General features: G+C 45.6%; 2 protein-coding genes across 4 annotated transcripts in view; one reads left to right on the top strand and one right to left on the bottom strand.

Annotated features, from left to right (window-relative positions):
- Positions 1 to 278, bottom strand: part of COIL (coilin) — a 4,776-nt gene extending 4,498 nt beyond the window's left edge. The window contains exon 1 of the mRNA XM_027654487.1: positions 6 to 278. Within this exon, the coding sequence (XP_027510288.1) occupies positions 6 to 278 (273 nt within the window). The remainder of the gene's footprint in view (positions 1 to 5) is intronic.
- The window catches only part of SCPEP1 (serine carboxypeptidase 1), a 14,792-nt gene extending 3,610 nt beyond the window's left edge, over positions 1 to 11,182 (top strand). For 2 of the 3 annotated variants that reach the window (XM_027654479.1, XM_027654478.1), the window contains 12 exons: positions 1,415 to 1,562; positions 2,427 to 2,516; positions 3,443 to 3,598; positions 3,956 to 4,030; positions 4,237 to 4,309; positions 4,642 to 4,679; positions 4,863 to 4,991; positions 5,772 to 5,856; positions 6,639 to 6,752; positions 7,397 to 7,534; positions 8,847 to 9,010; positions 9,132 to 11,182. In XM_027654479.1, coding sequence (XP_027510280.1) covers positions 1,488 to 1,562; positions 2,427 to 2,516; positions 3,443 to 3,598; positions 3,956 to 4,030; positions 4,237 to 4,309; positions 4,642 to 4,679; positions 4,863 to 4,991; positions 5,772 to 5,856; positions 6,639 to 6,752; positions 7,397 to 7,534; positions 8,847 to 9,010; positions 9,132 to 9,197 — 1,203 coding nt within the window. In that variant the 5' untranslated portion in view covers positions 1,415 to 1,487 and the 3' untranslated portion in view covers positions 9,198 to 11,182. Of the gene's footprint in view, positions 1 to 361; positions 453 to 1,414; positions 1,563 to 2,426; positions 2,517 to 3,442; positions 3,599 to 3,955; positions 4,031 to 4,236; positions 4,310 to 4,641; positions 4,680 to 4,862; positions 4,992 to 5,771; positions 5,857 to 6,638; positions 6,753 to 7,396; positions 7,535 to 8,846; positions 9,011 to 9,131 lie in introns of those variants that run through there. The other variant, XM_027654477.1, reaches the window with a different exon arrangement.

Below are 11,182 nucleotides of genomic sequence, written 5' to 3'. Positions count from 1 at the left end.
TCCCATTCCCATTCCCTCCCGTACCGCAGCGAGTCGTTGTCGCGCACCAGGCGCGCGCTCTCGGCGGGCGGCAGCAGCGCCCCCTGCAGGAAGAGGCTGAGGCGGGCGCGGCGGCTGAAGCCGAAGCGGTGCCGGATGAGGCTGAGCAGGTCGGTGACGAGGCGCGCCTGGCCCGGCTCCAGCAGGAGCCAGCAGAGCGCGCAGCCCGGGCTGGCCGGCGGAGGGTGGTCGAACTGCAGCCGCAGCCGCACGGGGCCGCCGCCGGCAGCCGCCATCATGGCCGGGGAGGGGCGGGAGGAGGAGGCGGGGCGGGCGCGGGGGGCGGGGCCGCGGGCGGGGCGGGGCCGCGCGCGCGTGACCCGCGGGAGCTGAGGGAGCGATGGGGCCGCGCCGGGCCGGGAGCGCGCTGGGCGCGCTGCTGCTGCTGCTGCTGCTGGCGGCGGGGACGGCAGGTACGGGGCGGGATGGCATGGGATGGCACGGCACGGGATAGGAACGACAGCCTCCGGGCACAGCGTGTCCAGCGGCCCCTGCCGCGCAGGCCCCGGGCTGAGCCCCGGGCGGTGCCGCTGCCCTGCCGGGGGTGGCGGCCGGGAGGGACGGGGAGAAGGAGGCAGCGGGAGCAGCAAAGTCCGGGCACTGCGGCGTGGGAGAGCCGTGTTACTGCTTCTCCAGTGCGCTGCTGCCTTCTGCCCTGACCCAGGAGGTGAGGGGTGGAGTTTCAAAGGTCTGTGCTGGGAGATTACCTGGGAGAGTGGGCAATAGAGTGATTGCTTAAGGTGACCAGACTATACTGATTTCATTAACTCTAGGATTAGATCTTGGAGTCATTTAAAAGCGGCCCTCTGTTTGTCCTGCACTGGCTGTCCTTGAGGACTGTAGGGTGACTTGGTCTCTCCAGACACTCAGATCAGAGGGTTGGAGATGGCTCAGATGGTCAGAACACGGTGCTGATAACGCCGGGGTCTCACGGGCCACTCACTTCGGAGTCGGACTCGATGGTCCCTGTGGGTCCCTCCCAGCTCCGAATATTCTGTGAGCCCTGGAGACCCTGAAGCTGGTGTGAGTTATTCCATCGTGTCCAGTGGGGCTGTGTGTTCAGGCCTTGGAAAGACTTTTAAGTGTTTCCTGATAGTACAAATTATCCCAGTGATTGGGCTGTTGTTCTGGCGGCAGCTCTAAGGACTCTGATAAGGAAGCACTTAATTACACACTTAGCTTCATTCATTGATGATAACTCAGCTGTGGGTGGGGGTGTAAGTATAAGTAGGTTTCTTATAGTAATTTTTTTTTTAATGGAAGCGCTTCTACTTACCACACCCAAAACTGAAATGTAATGATTTGGAACAAGTGTAATGGAAAGCCCAAAGCTGAGCCTTTCTACCTGGCTGATTTTCGTTTTTATTTCCCCCCAAGGTGTAGTTCTGAGGCAGTCCCAAGAGCCCAAAGAGCTGTGGGGATATGTGCAGGTTCGGAGTAAGGCCCACATGTTCTGGTGGCTCTACTATGCAAATAACCCAACCAAAGACTTCACAGAACTACCTCTCGTCTTGTGGCTTCAGGTAAGGTTTGCTGAAAGACACCTCAGTGACAATTCTTTCCATCTGTGGTTCAGTTTGATTGGTATCTTGCAGCCCTACAGAAATAGGGTTGAAAATTCTAAGTGACTCACCTTGTGAATGAGGTGTTCAGGTTGGGAAGAAACAATGATGATGACATCCTGCAGTTGTGGAGTGTCCCCAGCTGCTCACCTTCTGTCAAGTTCAATTCCAGAAACAGAGATTTTTCTTGTCTTTCACACAACAGTAGTGATTTTTGTGCATTGTAGTGTCACAGCTCCTTTCCTGGAGAGCTTGCAGCCTCCAGTCTAAATAGATAAAATAATCAGAGATTTAAACTGGAAACAAGAGAGACTGTTTATAGATTGGTCCCATACTATCCCAGTTTGATAAAGGCAGTGGCATGTTCTCCACAGTCACCTCCAGCAGTACATTTCAGAAGTTAATGTTGAATATAATCACTTTGAGGATTTGGTCTTTTTCTTTCTGGGTTATTTCATCAGGGTGAAATGCACAGGCTGTACATGCTGGTTAAACTAATGACTTGCAAACCCCTGCAGATCACTGACTTCTGCATTGGTTATTCAGGGAACAAGGTTCTGAAACTGCCCACTTAGCATGCAGCTCATCAGATGATCTCCTAAGTGACTGCTTCTCTGTTTAATTCTTGCTTTCAGAAATGGGATGTGTGCACATAATGAAAGATGAGGAACAGAGCCTGCTCTGCAAATTAACGTGTAGTGCAAAAGCCATTTTTTAAAATTTACAATCTGTCGTTCTACTTACTGGCTCACTTTTACTTTTCTCCTATCTGTCATGTGCCATGCTGCCTTTTAACTTCTTTGTCATTTGGTTTTTTCCCCACAGGGAGGTCCAGGATCTTCAGGTTGTGGATTTGGGAACTTTGAAGAGATCGGTCCACTAGACAAAGAAATGAAACCAAGAAATACAACCTGGGTACAGTAGAGAGTTAAGCTCCTAATTATTGATTGCAAATGTTTGTTTGCTTGTGTAAGCAGATGATTGCTATGCAAAAACACACAGAACAGTTTTCATGTAAAGTTCAGTAGAACTATAATATTTCATCTTAAAATGGTGTGGTTAATAAATTGGCTCATAGGAGTAACCTTGTTTAGAGCTGAAGACTGCACCTGTTAATTTGATTTGCTGGAATATGTCTGGGCTTCCATGAATTTGTGAAGTGCAGTTATCTGGGAAGCAGAGAGCAGGGAAACTGTAGAAAGTGTTATTTCAGATCACAGCTTCATTGTGTGCAGTCATAGAGCTCTTTCTGGATGGATGGCAGTGTAAAATGTATGGCTTGTAATTACAGGTCCAGTGTGGCCTTCAAGGGAAAACAAATTACAGCTGCCTATGAAGGTGGAAGTTCAATTAATGAAATGTATTTGTGCTCTGAGCTACAAATAGTCTGTAGTAGTTTGGAGTTCCCCAGATCATGTGGTGATCTGCCCCTGGTTTGCTGGGGTTTTTTGGGTGCATTTCTTGCTGCAGATTGGGCAAATTAAAAGACCTTATTTTGTACTTCTGTATTGGTGAGCTTTGCTGCTTTGAGCCATGAGAGCTCTCTGTGCTGATCTGATTTTATTTTTACAGTTGTAACTATACAACGATATTATTTACTACAACAATCTCACAAAATCCCAGCAACCCAAAAGAGAAAACTTTTCTGTAGAAGGAAACCTTTTTCTTTGTTTTACATTCTGACAGACAAGTGTCACCTGCACCATTTCTCTCTTTTGATCTTTCACCTAATTTTTCTGCAAGTTCTTTCAGCTCCAGTTAATCATTTGTGCTATCAAAACTTAAGTTTTTTGCTGAGGCTGAGCTGAGGTTTCATACAAACTTTCTTTCTGCTTGTACAGTTGCAGGCAGCCAGTATCTTGTTTGTGGACAATCCTGTGGGCACTGGATTCAGTTATGTGGATGATTGTAGCTTGTTTGCCAGAAACCTTTCCATGGTAGTTTCTGATATGATGGTTTTCCTTGAGGAATTCTTCTCATGTAGGACAGAATTCCAGGTAAGTGAATTGAATTCTTGTTTAGCATTTGCTTTTAAAAAGAACTCAAAAAGAATTAATGAACATATTTCCAGATGGGCAGTGTTTGCTGCTAGGTAGGGGTTGGGGGGACTCAGTGCAAGTATAATCACTGCCTCTTATTCCCCACAATTCAGAAGTTGTATCTTGAATTTGGGGTTAGTTGGATAAGCATTGGGGTGGATTGTTGTCTGTTGAGTGACCTGAGAAGCATAAGAAAAATACTGATTGTTTGGTAATGAGAGGTGAACAGCCAGTGCCTGGCTTCTGTGGGCTGTGGTTGGAGGTATCTTCTGCCCTCTGCCCAATGAGTTCCTTGTGTGGCTTTTCTCTCCCCAGACCATCCCATTCTACATATTTTCTGAATCTTATGGAGGTAAAATGGCTGCTGGCATTGCTTTAGAGCTGCACAGGGTAAGTAGTTGGAGGATGTAGTTTGTTTCTCACTTTAAAATGTAGTCTTCTACAAGTTCTTATATTTTCTGGAATACACTGTCCCTGTTGCCCAATTCACAATGGTACTTATCTTTTTCACTTAAAGAAAACTGATTCTGGAGTCATGAATCTATAACTAAAAGTTGTGGTTTTGTTTGTTTTTGTTTTTCCTGTTATTTACCCAGGCTGTTCAAAAAGGGACCATAAAGTGCAATTTTATGGGGACTGCTCTTGGAGACTCGTGGATTTCTCCCTTGGGTATGTTTAAAATCCTCAGACTGTGGCTGATTTGTTGTTGTTTTGTTGATTCCTTTAATCATTCCATGAGTACCTAAAGTCAAAAATGCCATCCCTGCCTTAAGTGAATACATTTCACTGATTTGCTTTAGGGGGTTAATGATGTTGCAGGATTTGTAAAGAATCTGCTCTGTGGTAATAACCTTAGGGCTAAACTGAGCTGACAGTACTTTTTTACTGATTAATTTATCTCCATAGATTTTTGTCATGGTCAGTGTTGCCACAATAAAAGGAAAGTAAGTTAAATCGCACGTCAGAAAGTTCCATGTTTGAAATCTGTTCTGTTTCTTTAGACTCTGTGCTGTCTTGGGGGCCCTACCTGTACAGCACTGTAAGTACCTTCTTAAACTCTTGGTCCTCACCTCTTCACTTGTGCTGCCATACAGTGTAAATGAATGCTGAATTTGAAGGTTACCTCTTACCCAGAAGAGAACCTGGAAAGCGTGGAGGCTGTTGGCAATAAATGAACGTGAAATCACAATTAAAGCTGTCCTCCTTTGTGTTTGCTTTCCAGTCTCTCCTTGATGATAACGGCCTAGCAGAGGTGACTGCTGTTGCCAAAGAAATAATGGATGCAATAAATAAAAATCAGTATGGGCTGGCCACTGAGCTCTGGGGCAAGGCTGAAGGTGTCATTGAAGAGGTGAGATCTTTGACCAGCATGAGTAACTAACTGGTGCCTGGGGAGGCACATGATTTCGGGTTATCCTTTCTATGAGCACTGGGTTGGCAGGAATTCTCCTGCCCAGTCATTTTGGCCAGTATTTATTTTATCCCAGTGCTGATGTAAAGGAGCTGTTTGTTTGCTGTGCACCACTATGTGATTAAGAGAGGCAGTGGGTAGGGCAGCTCTCATGGGTTTGTATTGCATCAAGGTTTCAACCTGGCAGTCACTTGAATAGATGCTTAATATTTAGCATGCAAGTGGTCCCGTTGAATTCCAGAGAATACAGTTCCAAAAGAGGGGTGGCTCACACCTACCACCACGTTCTTGAGGAAGCATTTTAGATTTTGGAGGGTGGTAGCTTGGAAGGATGTTGAGGCAGCACCAGGCCAGACTAGATGTGGCAGCAGAGCTCATCTAAAGCATCACCTGGCACTGCAGCTTTCTGGAATGAGTAATGAGAATCCACAGTCATTTGTGGGGTGTAAGGCTTCCTGTAGATTCCCATCTGTTTTAGAGGAGTAAATAGTATCTCTGGCACAACCCATGAGCGAGCAATACAGGCCTGAGGAATCCCTTCCTCACTTCTCAAAGGAAATGTAGCACCTGAGTTTTTCCATAAGTATCTTCCTGAAGCGCTGGTAAAGTGGCAGATCACAGGGTCCTTTATTTAGGATTCACGTATCTCTTTTTTTCAGAATAGTCTGTTCCTCATATATGAGAAATGGTTTTGTTACTGAAATTATCTTGTGTTTTCAGAACACAGACAATGTGAACTTCTATAACATCATGACTAAGGATGTTCCAGAAATGAAATCAGATGAACAAGAAAATCTCTATCTCAGTAAGTTGTATTTAAATACTTGAGCTTCTGAGGCCCTATGTTTGCATTCATACCTTCAGCTCTGATAGTGGAAAGAGCCTCAATTTAGCACATCCTTAAAATGGATGTTGATATTCTCCCGAGCAGAACTCGTTTGCTCTTGCATAAATAGAGACAGATAGGAATGTGGAACAACCCTATGGATTACACCTCCACCTGTACATCCTGCACAAATTACAGCAAGGAAGCACTCAGTATAATTGCAACACATTTTATGACCTTTAAGTTACTTCCTCTTGTTGTCTTTCATTTCTGTCTTCAAGCTAGGACACAGAAATGTCTCATCAGTATAAACTGTCTGATTAGACTCTTTTGCTCCATGATGTTTGAGTATCAGTGTGAAAAACACGTGTAGAGTTTCTTTCAGGCTCATTACCTCTTTCTCTTGGCTTCATCAGGGAAGGTGAAGTTAACTCCCAAAAGTAAAACATTGCAGCTCAAAAATAACTGGTCATTTGAGAAGCCCTGTCCCTACCAAGTGGCTAAAGCAGAAGCTGACCTCCTGGAAAAATGCTGTGTTAGCCAAAGGTAGACATGGATGGTTGGGTTCCTCCCACATCATCCCCTGACCTAAATAAGGGTAGAGTTCAGTGGTTTCTAGTAAAAGGAAGCAAATCTCTCTCTGTGGTGTTGCATTTTCATTAGAGCAGAGTTTGTTGGCCGTGACTGTGGCACTGAAAATTATCTGTGCAGGGTGATTGTCTCAGATGTGCCACTGATCAAAGGGTTCTCTCTTTTTCCAGCGCGACTTTACCAGCGCCATGTCAGAAACATGCACCAGGGCAGCCTGGATGAACTGATGAATGGCCCTGTCAGAAAGAAGCTGAAGATTATTCCTGACTGTGTGAAATGGGGAGGTACATTCCTGTGCACCTAATGAGTCCATCACTGCTGTTCAGAGCATTGCAGCCTGTAGGAAGATGCTCTAGCAATTGGTCACATTCCATTGTCATTATCCTTGGGTGCTAAGAAGGGGGGGGACTTATTCTCAGAAATGAAGATGTCATAGGGCAGATGTGGTTCTGGTTCCAATTCTGCTGCTTGTATCTGTCTTTAGCTAAGTAACTAAAAGTACAAGGGGAGGGAGGCTGAAGATCCCCTCTATCTCAGCAGTTGGTTTCTGTCTTTCATGCAGTCTTGCTGAAATTGCCATCAGTTTTTCTCTGCCAGAAGTCTGGTATCATGTAATGATGCATTGTGTGGAGGAGAGGGTGTAAAACAGAAAGGAAGGCTGAAAGGACTGATGGATGCCAGCACCTTGTGTGTGTAAATAGCAGCCAGGAGCTACAGTGCTGTCTGTGAGCTCCAGTGGGAGCCTGGCTGCTTTCTGGTCCCCTTTGGTTCCTCAGACTGATAAATCACTGGCTGCCACTTTGGGCTAGGACTGTTTTTTATGTTGCTGTGAACTGCATTTCAGAACCTTTAGCCCATGCTTCTCTACCAGCTTGGGGATGACATCCTTTGAGGATCAGTTAAAATTTGTCTTTCCTGTTCCAACCAGGTCAGTCCAGACAGGTCTTTGAGAACATGGCTGAGGACTTCATGAAACCTGTCATTGATGTTGTTGATCAGCTTTTGGCAGCCAACGTTAATGTCACAGTCTATAATGGGCAGCTGGATCTCATTGTTGACACCATGGGTAAGGAACTTCTTGGCTGGGGTTGGGAACAGAAGTATGAGTGATGAGTAGAATGTGAAGTTGCCAGGATATTGGTACCTGGATTTGTCCAGTCTCCTATGCAAATCTTCTAACTGGCAACACTTAAATACTACAGGCATAAATGAGCAGCTTTTAGTATGTTTTGCTTATATCTCTCTGAGAGAGGCAAATCCTTTACCTCCCTTATGCTGTTGAGAAGATCATCTGAAACTTTAGTAATTGCTTGTTTCAGTGAAGCCAATAATTCACTTAACTCTTCTGATAGATGCATATATCTGTGTGTTTGTGTGTGTGCTTGTTCATAAATGAAGAATGTTGTAATTAATGAGGGAGGTGCAGTTGAAGTGATCACACCTGCCCTCAGTAACATGTAGGCTCCTGCACATCTTGGGCTTTGTTTGTCCCTCACTGCTTGCAAGATGCAGATTTGGTCCAGTGGCAGTTAGGGAGGGAGGCCAAGTGCTCCTGAAGTGCTTTCTGCTACAGGACTGCCCTGCTCCCTTCCACTCACCTTTTCTTTTGAGTTAAATAATCTGCAATCACAGACCACCCAACACCTTCCTGTGTTGTGAAAGGCTTTACTCTTTGTCTGTCTCTGCCCACTTAGGTATTCAGATGCCCTTCATGAACAATACAGCAATCAATAAATCCAGGAAACAGTATTTAGGCCATCAAAACAGATTAGCAGTTAGTGGTGCTCCAGTTTATCATATTTTGAGCTAACATGGAGCTGCAGTTAAGATGTAAATTCTTCCAGTAGTTCAGAGGTGGGCTAAAGGTTTGGCACCCTTGGTGTCCTGGAATTGGTCTTTTTTCTATCTTGCACCTTCTCTAGCAGCACCTGAAAACAACCTTTCCAGGCTCTTCTCAGTGAGTGTCTAACAGAGACACAATGTTTCTTGATTTCTGAGATGGGGGCTTGGTGTGGCTGATCCTTCTCCACGGCAGGACATTCAAGTGTTTGAGGAGTAAAACAAAATAACACTGGAATTTCTGGGGCAGCAGAGCCTCCAAGAGGCAGATGTTTAACTGGTGCAATCATAAATCCATTTCAGATACACCTTCAGTGTTTGCTTTCCCCTTCTCCCTCCACTGATTTGTTTCCGCCTGTCCTGAACCAGCCTTGATTATTTTCCTAGGCATAGCAAAATTGTTTTTAGAACCTGAGCACACAGAGACTTTGTGCTCACTCTGCTGTGTTGGTACCTCATACAGTGGGCATCCAGCTGAACTGGACTCCCAAGTTGTTGTGTCAGTATCTGTAATCAAACATCTCTCTCATCTCCTGCAGGCCAGGAAGCATGGATCCGGAAACTGAAATGGCCCTGTTTGGACCAGTTCAGCCAGAAAAGGTGGAAGGCACTGTATGTGTCTCCAGATTCCACCCAGACAGCTGCTTTCCACAAGGCCTATCAGAACTTTGCTTTCTTCTGGATTCTCAAGGCTGGGCACATGGTAAATAATGACCTTCTTTGGGGGGGGGGGCACCATTATCAGCAAGGACACTGCAGAAAGCTTGTGCCTGCTCTCTGCTTCCTTAGAGCAGCTGCTTATCGTGTGCTTATCTCTGTGCCAGGTACCTTCTGACCAAGGGGAGATGGCACTGAAAATGCTCAGGATGGTGACCCAGCAGCAACTGTAGGGAAGGGGAGCCCAGCTGGCCTGGCTTCCTGCCCAGCCCCAGGGCTCCTGAGGAGTGAGTCCAGAATCCAGAGCCGAAGAAGGAGCAATGGCTGTTTGGACACACAACCTTTCTGATCTCGTGATAAAGTGCACAAGCACTCATGGAAAGGCATTTTTTTTCCTTGAATGAGTTGTCGCTTTTGAATTTTTAAGCTGTGATTTGCTGCCTTAATACTGTTCAAAAATGACACTCTCAGAGGGAAGTCCACTGTCCTAAAGAACTAACTCTGATCCTTTGACTCGGAAGGATTTTGTGCTCTTGCCCTTCCCTGAATGCTCCCTTCTCTGTTCACACACCAAGACTAAAGCTGATTTGACCCCTGATAGATTTGCTTTGTGTTCCTCTCTGAGGGCTGATCTGCTTCAGGAGGCCGTGGAATGTTCCTTCCTTTGTCCTGAGGCCTCTGCTTGAGTCACCTGGCTGGATTACAAGCTGAACACATGGAGACAACAGGATAGAGGACCTGCCCCAGAGGAATCACAGTCCATCTCATCTTTCTGGGGGGCCTGAGTTAGGATCCAGGATTCTTCAGGTTTCCTGTGTTATGGAGATAGAAAAACACCCCCCAGAGGAGGATTTGACCTTTTTCATGTGGCCATTTGTTTCTTGTTTTCATTCTCTTTAATAACTGTTACTCAAACTTTGCCTTTAGCAAAGCACATCCAGCAGGAATTCCTGCTTTCCTGGAAGCAGGAGCCCTGTGAATACCCTCTTCTTGTACAGGAAAGAGTCCTAATGGACAGAAGCCACTTAAACCTTCTGGCTTTAGCCTGGAGAGTGGAAAGGAGCATTATATGAACAACAATAGCATAGTTCTGAGAGATAATAGCAGTGTTTAAAAGAAGGGTATACAAAATCTTGATCTATATTTTTTAAAGATTTTTTAAGTCTTGCAGAGACCTATTATTTTGAAACAACATTTTTTTTTATATACTAGTTGAGAAGAGACTTGGTCAGACATCATTTGACTTCTGCTACGGAGCTCAAAGCGGCTGCTGTTTATTGGTGTCTGATAGGAGGCACAACAGCTCGTTCCAGCTGTCAGAATCCTAAATAAATAGCAGCCCTACAATTACTTCAGCAACTGAAGCTGTCATGAAATGCCTGATAGCATTGGCTCAGCAAGGACTGAGGCATAATGCTGTGTAAACACATATGCAGTCACCCAGCAGCTGCAGTATTGGCACCTAATAAGTGCTTTCCTTTTTTGTGTTCTCTCCTTGAACTGTATTCTAGAGAACTTTAGCAATGCAAATCCAGATTTATTTTTTTAAACACTTGTTGGAATAAATAGGTCTAATTGATCTCTCTTCAGCATCACATTGATATCACTGCTTGAGAATCACATCTTTTCTGTTTTAGCTTTTAGATGAACAAGAGGAGGGTGCTGGAAGTGTGTAAGTGTGAATATCTGCATTCCTGGAATATTTTTAAGTAACTTGCCAAGCAAATCAGCATGTTTGAGCCTGGGCAGTGTGCTGGTTTGGGCTGGGATAGAGTTCGTTTTCCTCATAGTAGATATTCTGGGCTGTGTTTGGATTTGTGCTGGGGACAGTGTTGATAACACAGGGGTGTTTTAGCTGTCACTGAGCAGTGTTGTCACAGCATCAAGGCCTCTTCTGCTCCTCACCCAGCACGAAAGCTGAGGGGCACAAGGAGCTGGGAGGGGGCACAGCCAGGACAGCTGACCCCAGCTGACCCAGGGGATATCCCAGACCATGTGGTGCCATGCTCAGCAGGGAAAGCTGGGGGAAGAAGAAGGAAGGGGGGACATTTGGAATGATGGTGTTTCTTCCCAAGTAACTGCTACATGTGATGGAGCCCTGCTTTCCTGGGATGGATGAACACCTGCCTGCCCATGGGAAGTGCTGAATGAATTCCTTGTTTTAATTGGCTTGTGTGTGCAGTATTTGCTTTCCTATTAAACTGCCTTTATCTCAACA

The sequence above is a fragment of the Corapipo altera genome, unplaced genomic scaffold (assembly GCF_003945725.1).
Source record: "Corapipo altera isolate COAL_440 unplaced genomic scaffold, ASM394572v1 343, whole genome shotgun sequence".
Taxonomy (NCBI): domain Eukaryota; kingdom Metazoa; phylum Chordata; class Aves; order Passeriformes; family Pipridae; genus Corapipo; species Corapipo altera.
The sequence above is the reverse complement of the archived record's forward strand: the minus strand, read 5'-3'. Positions and strand labels throughout refer to the sequence as shown.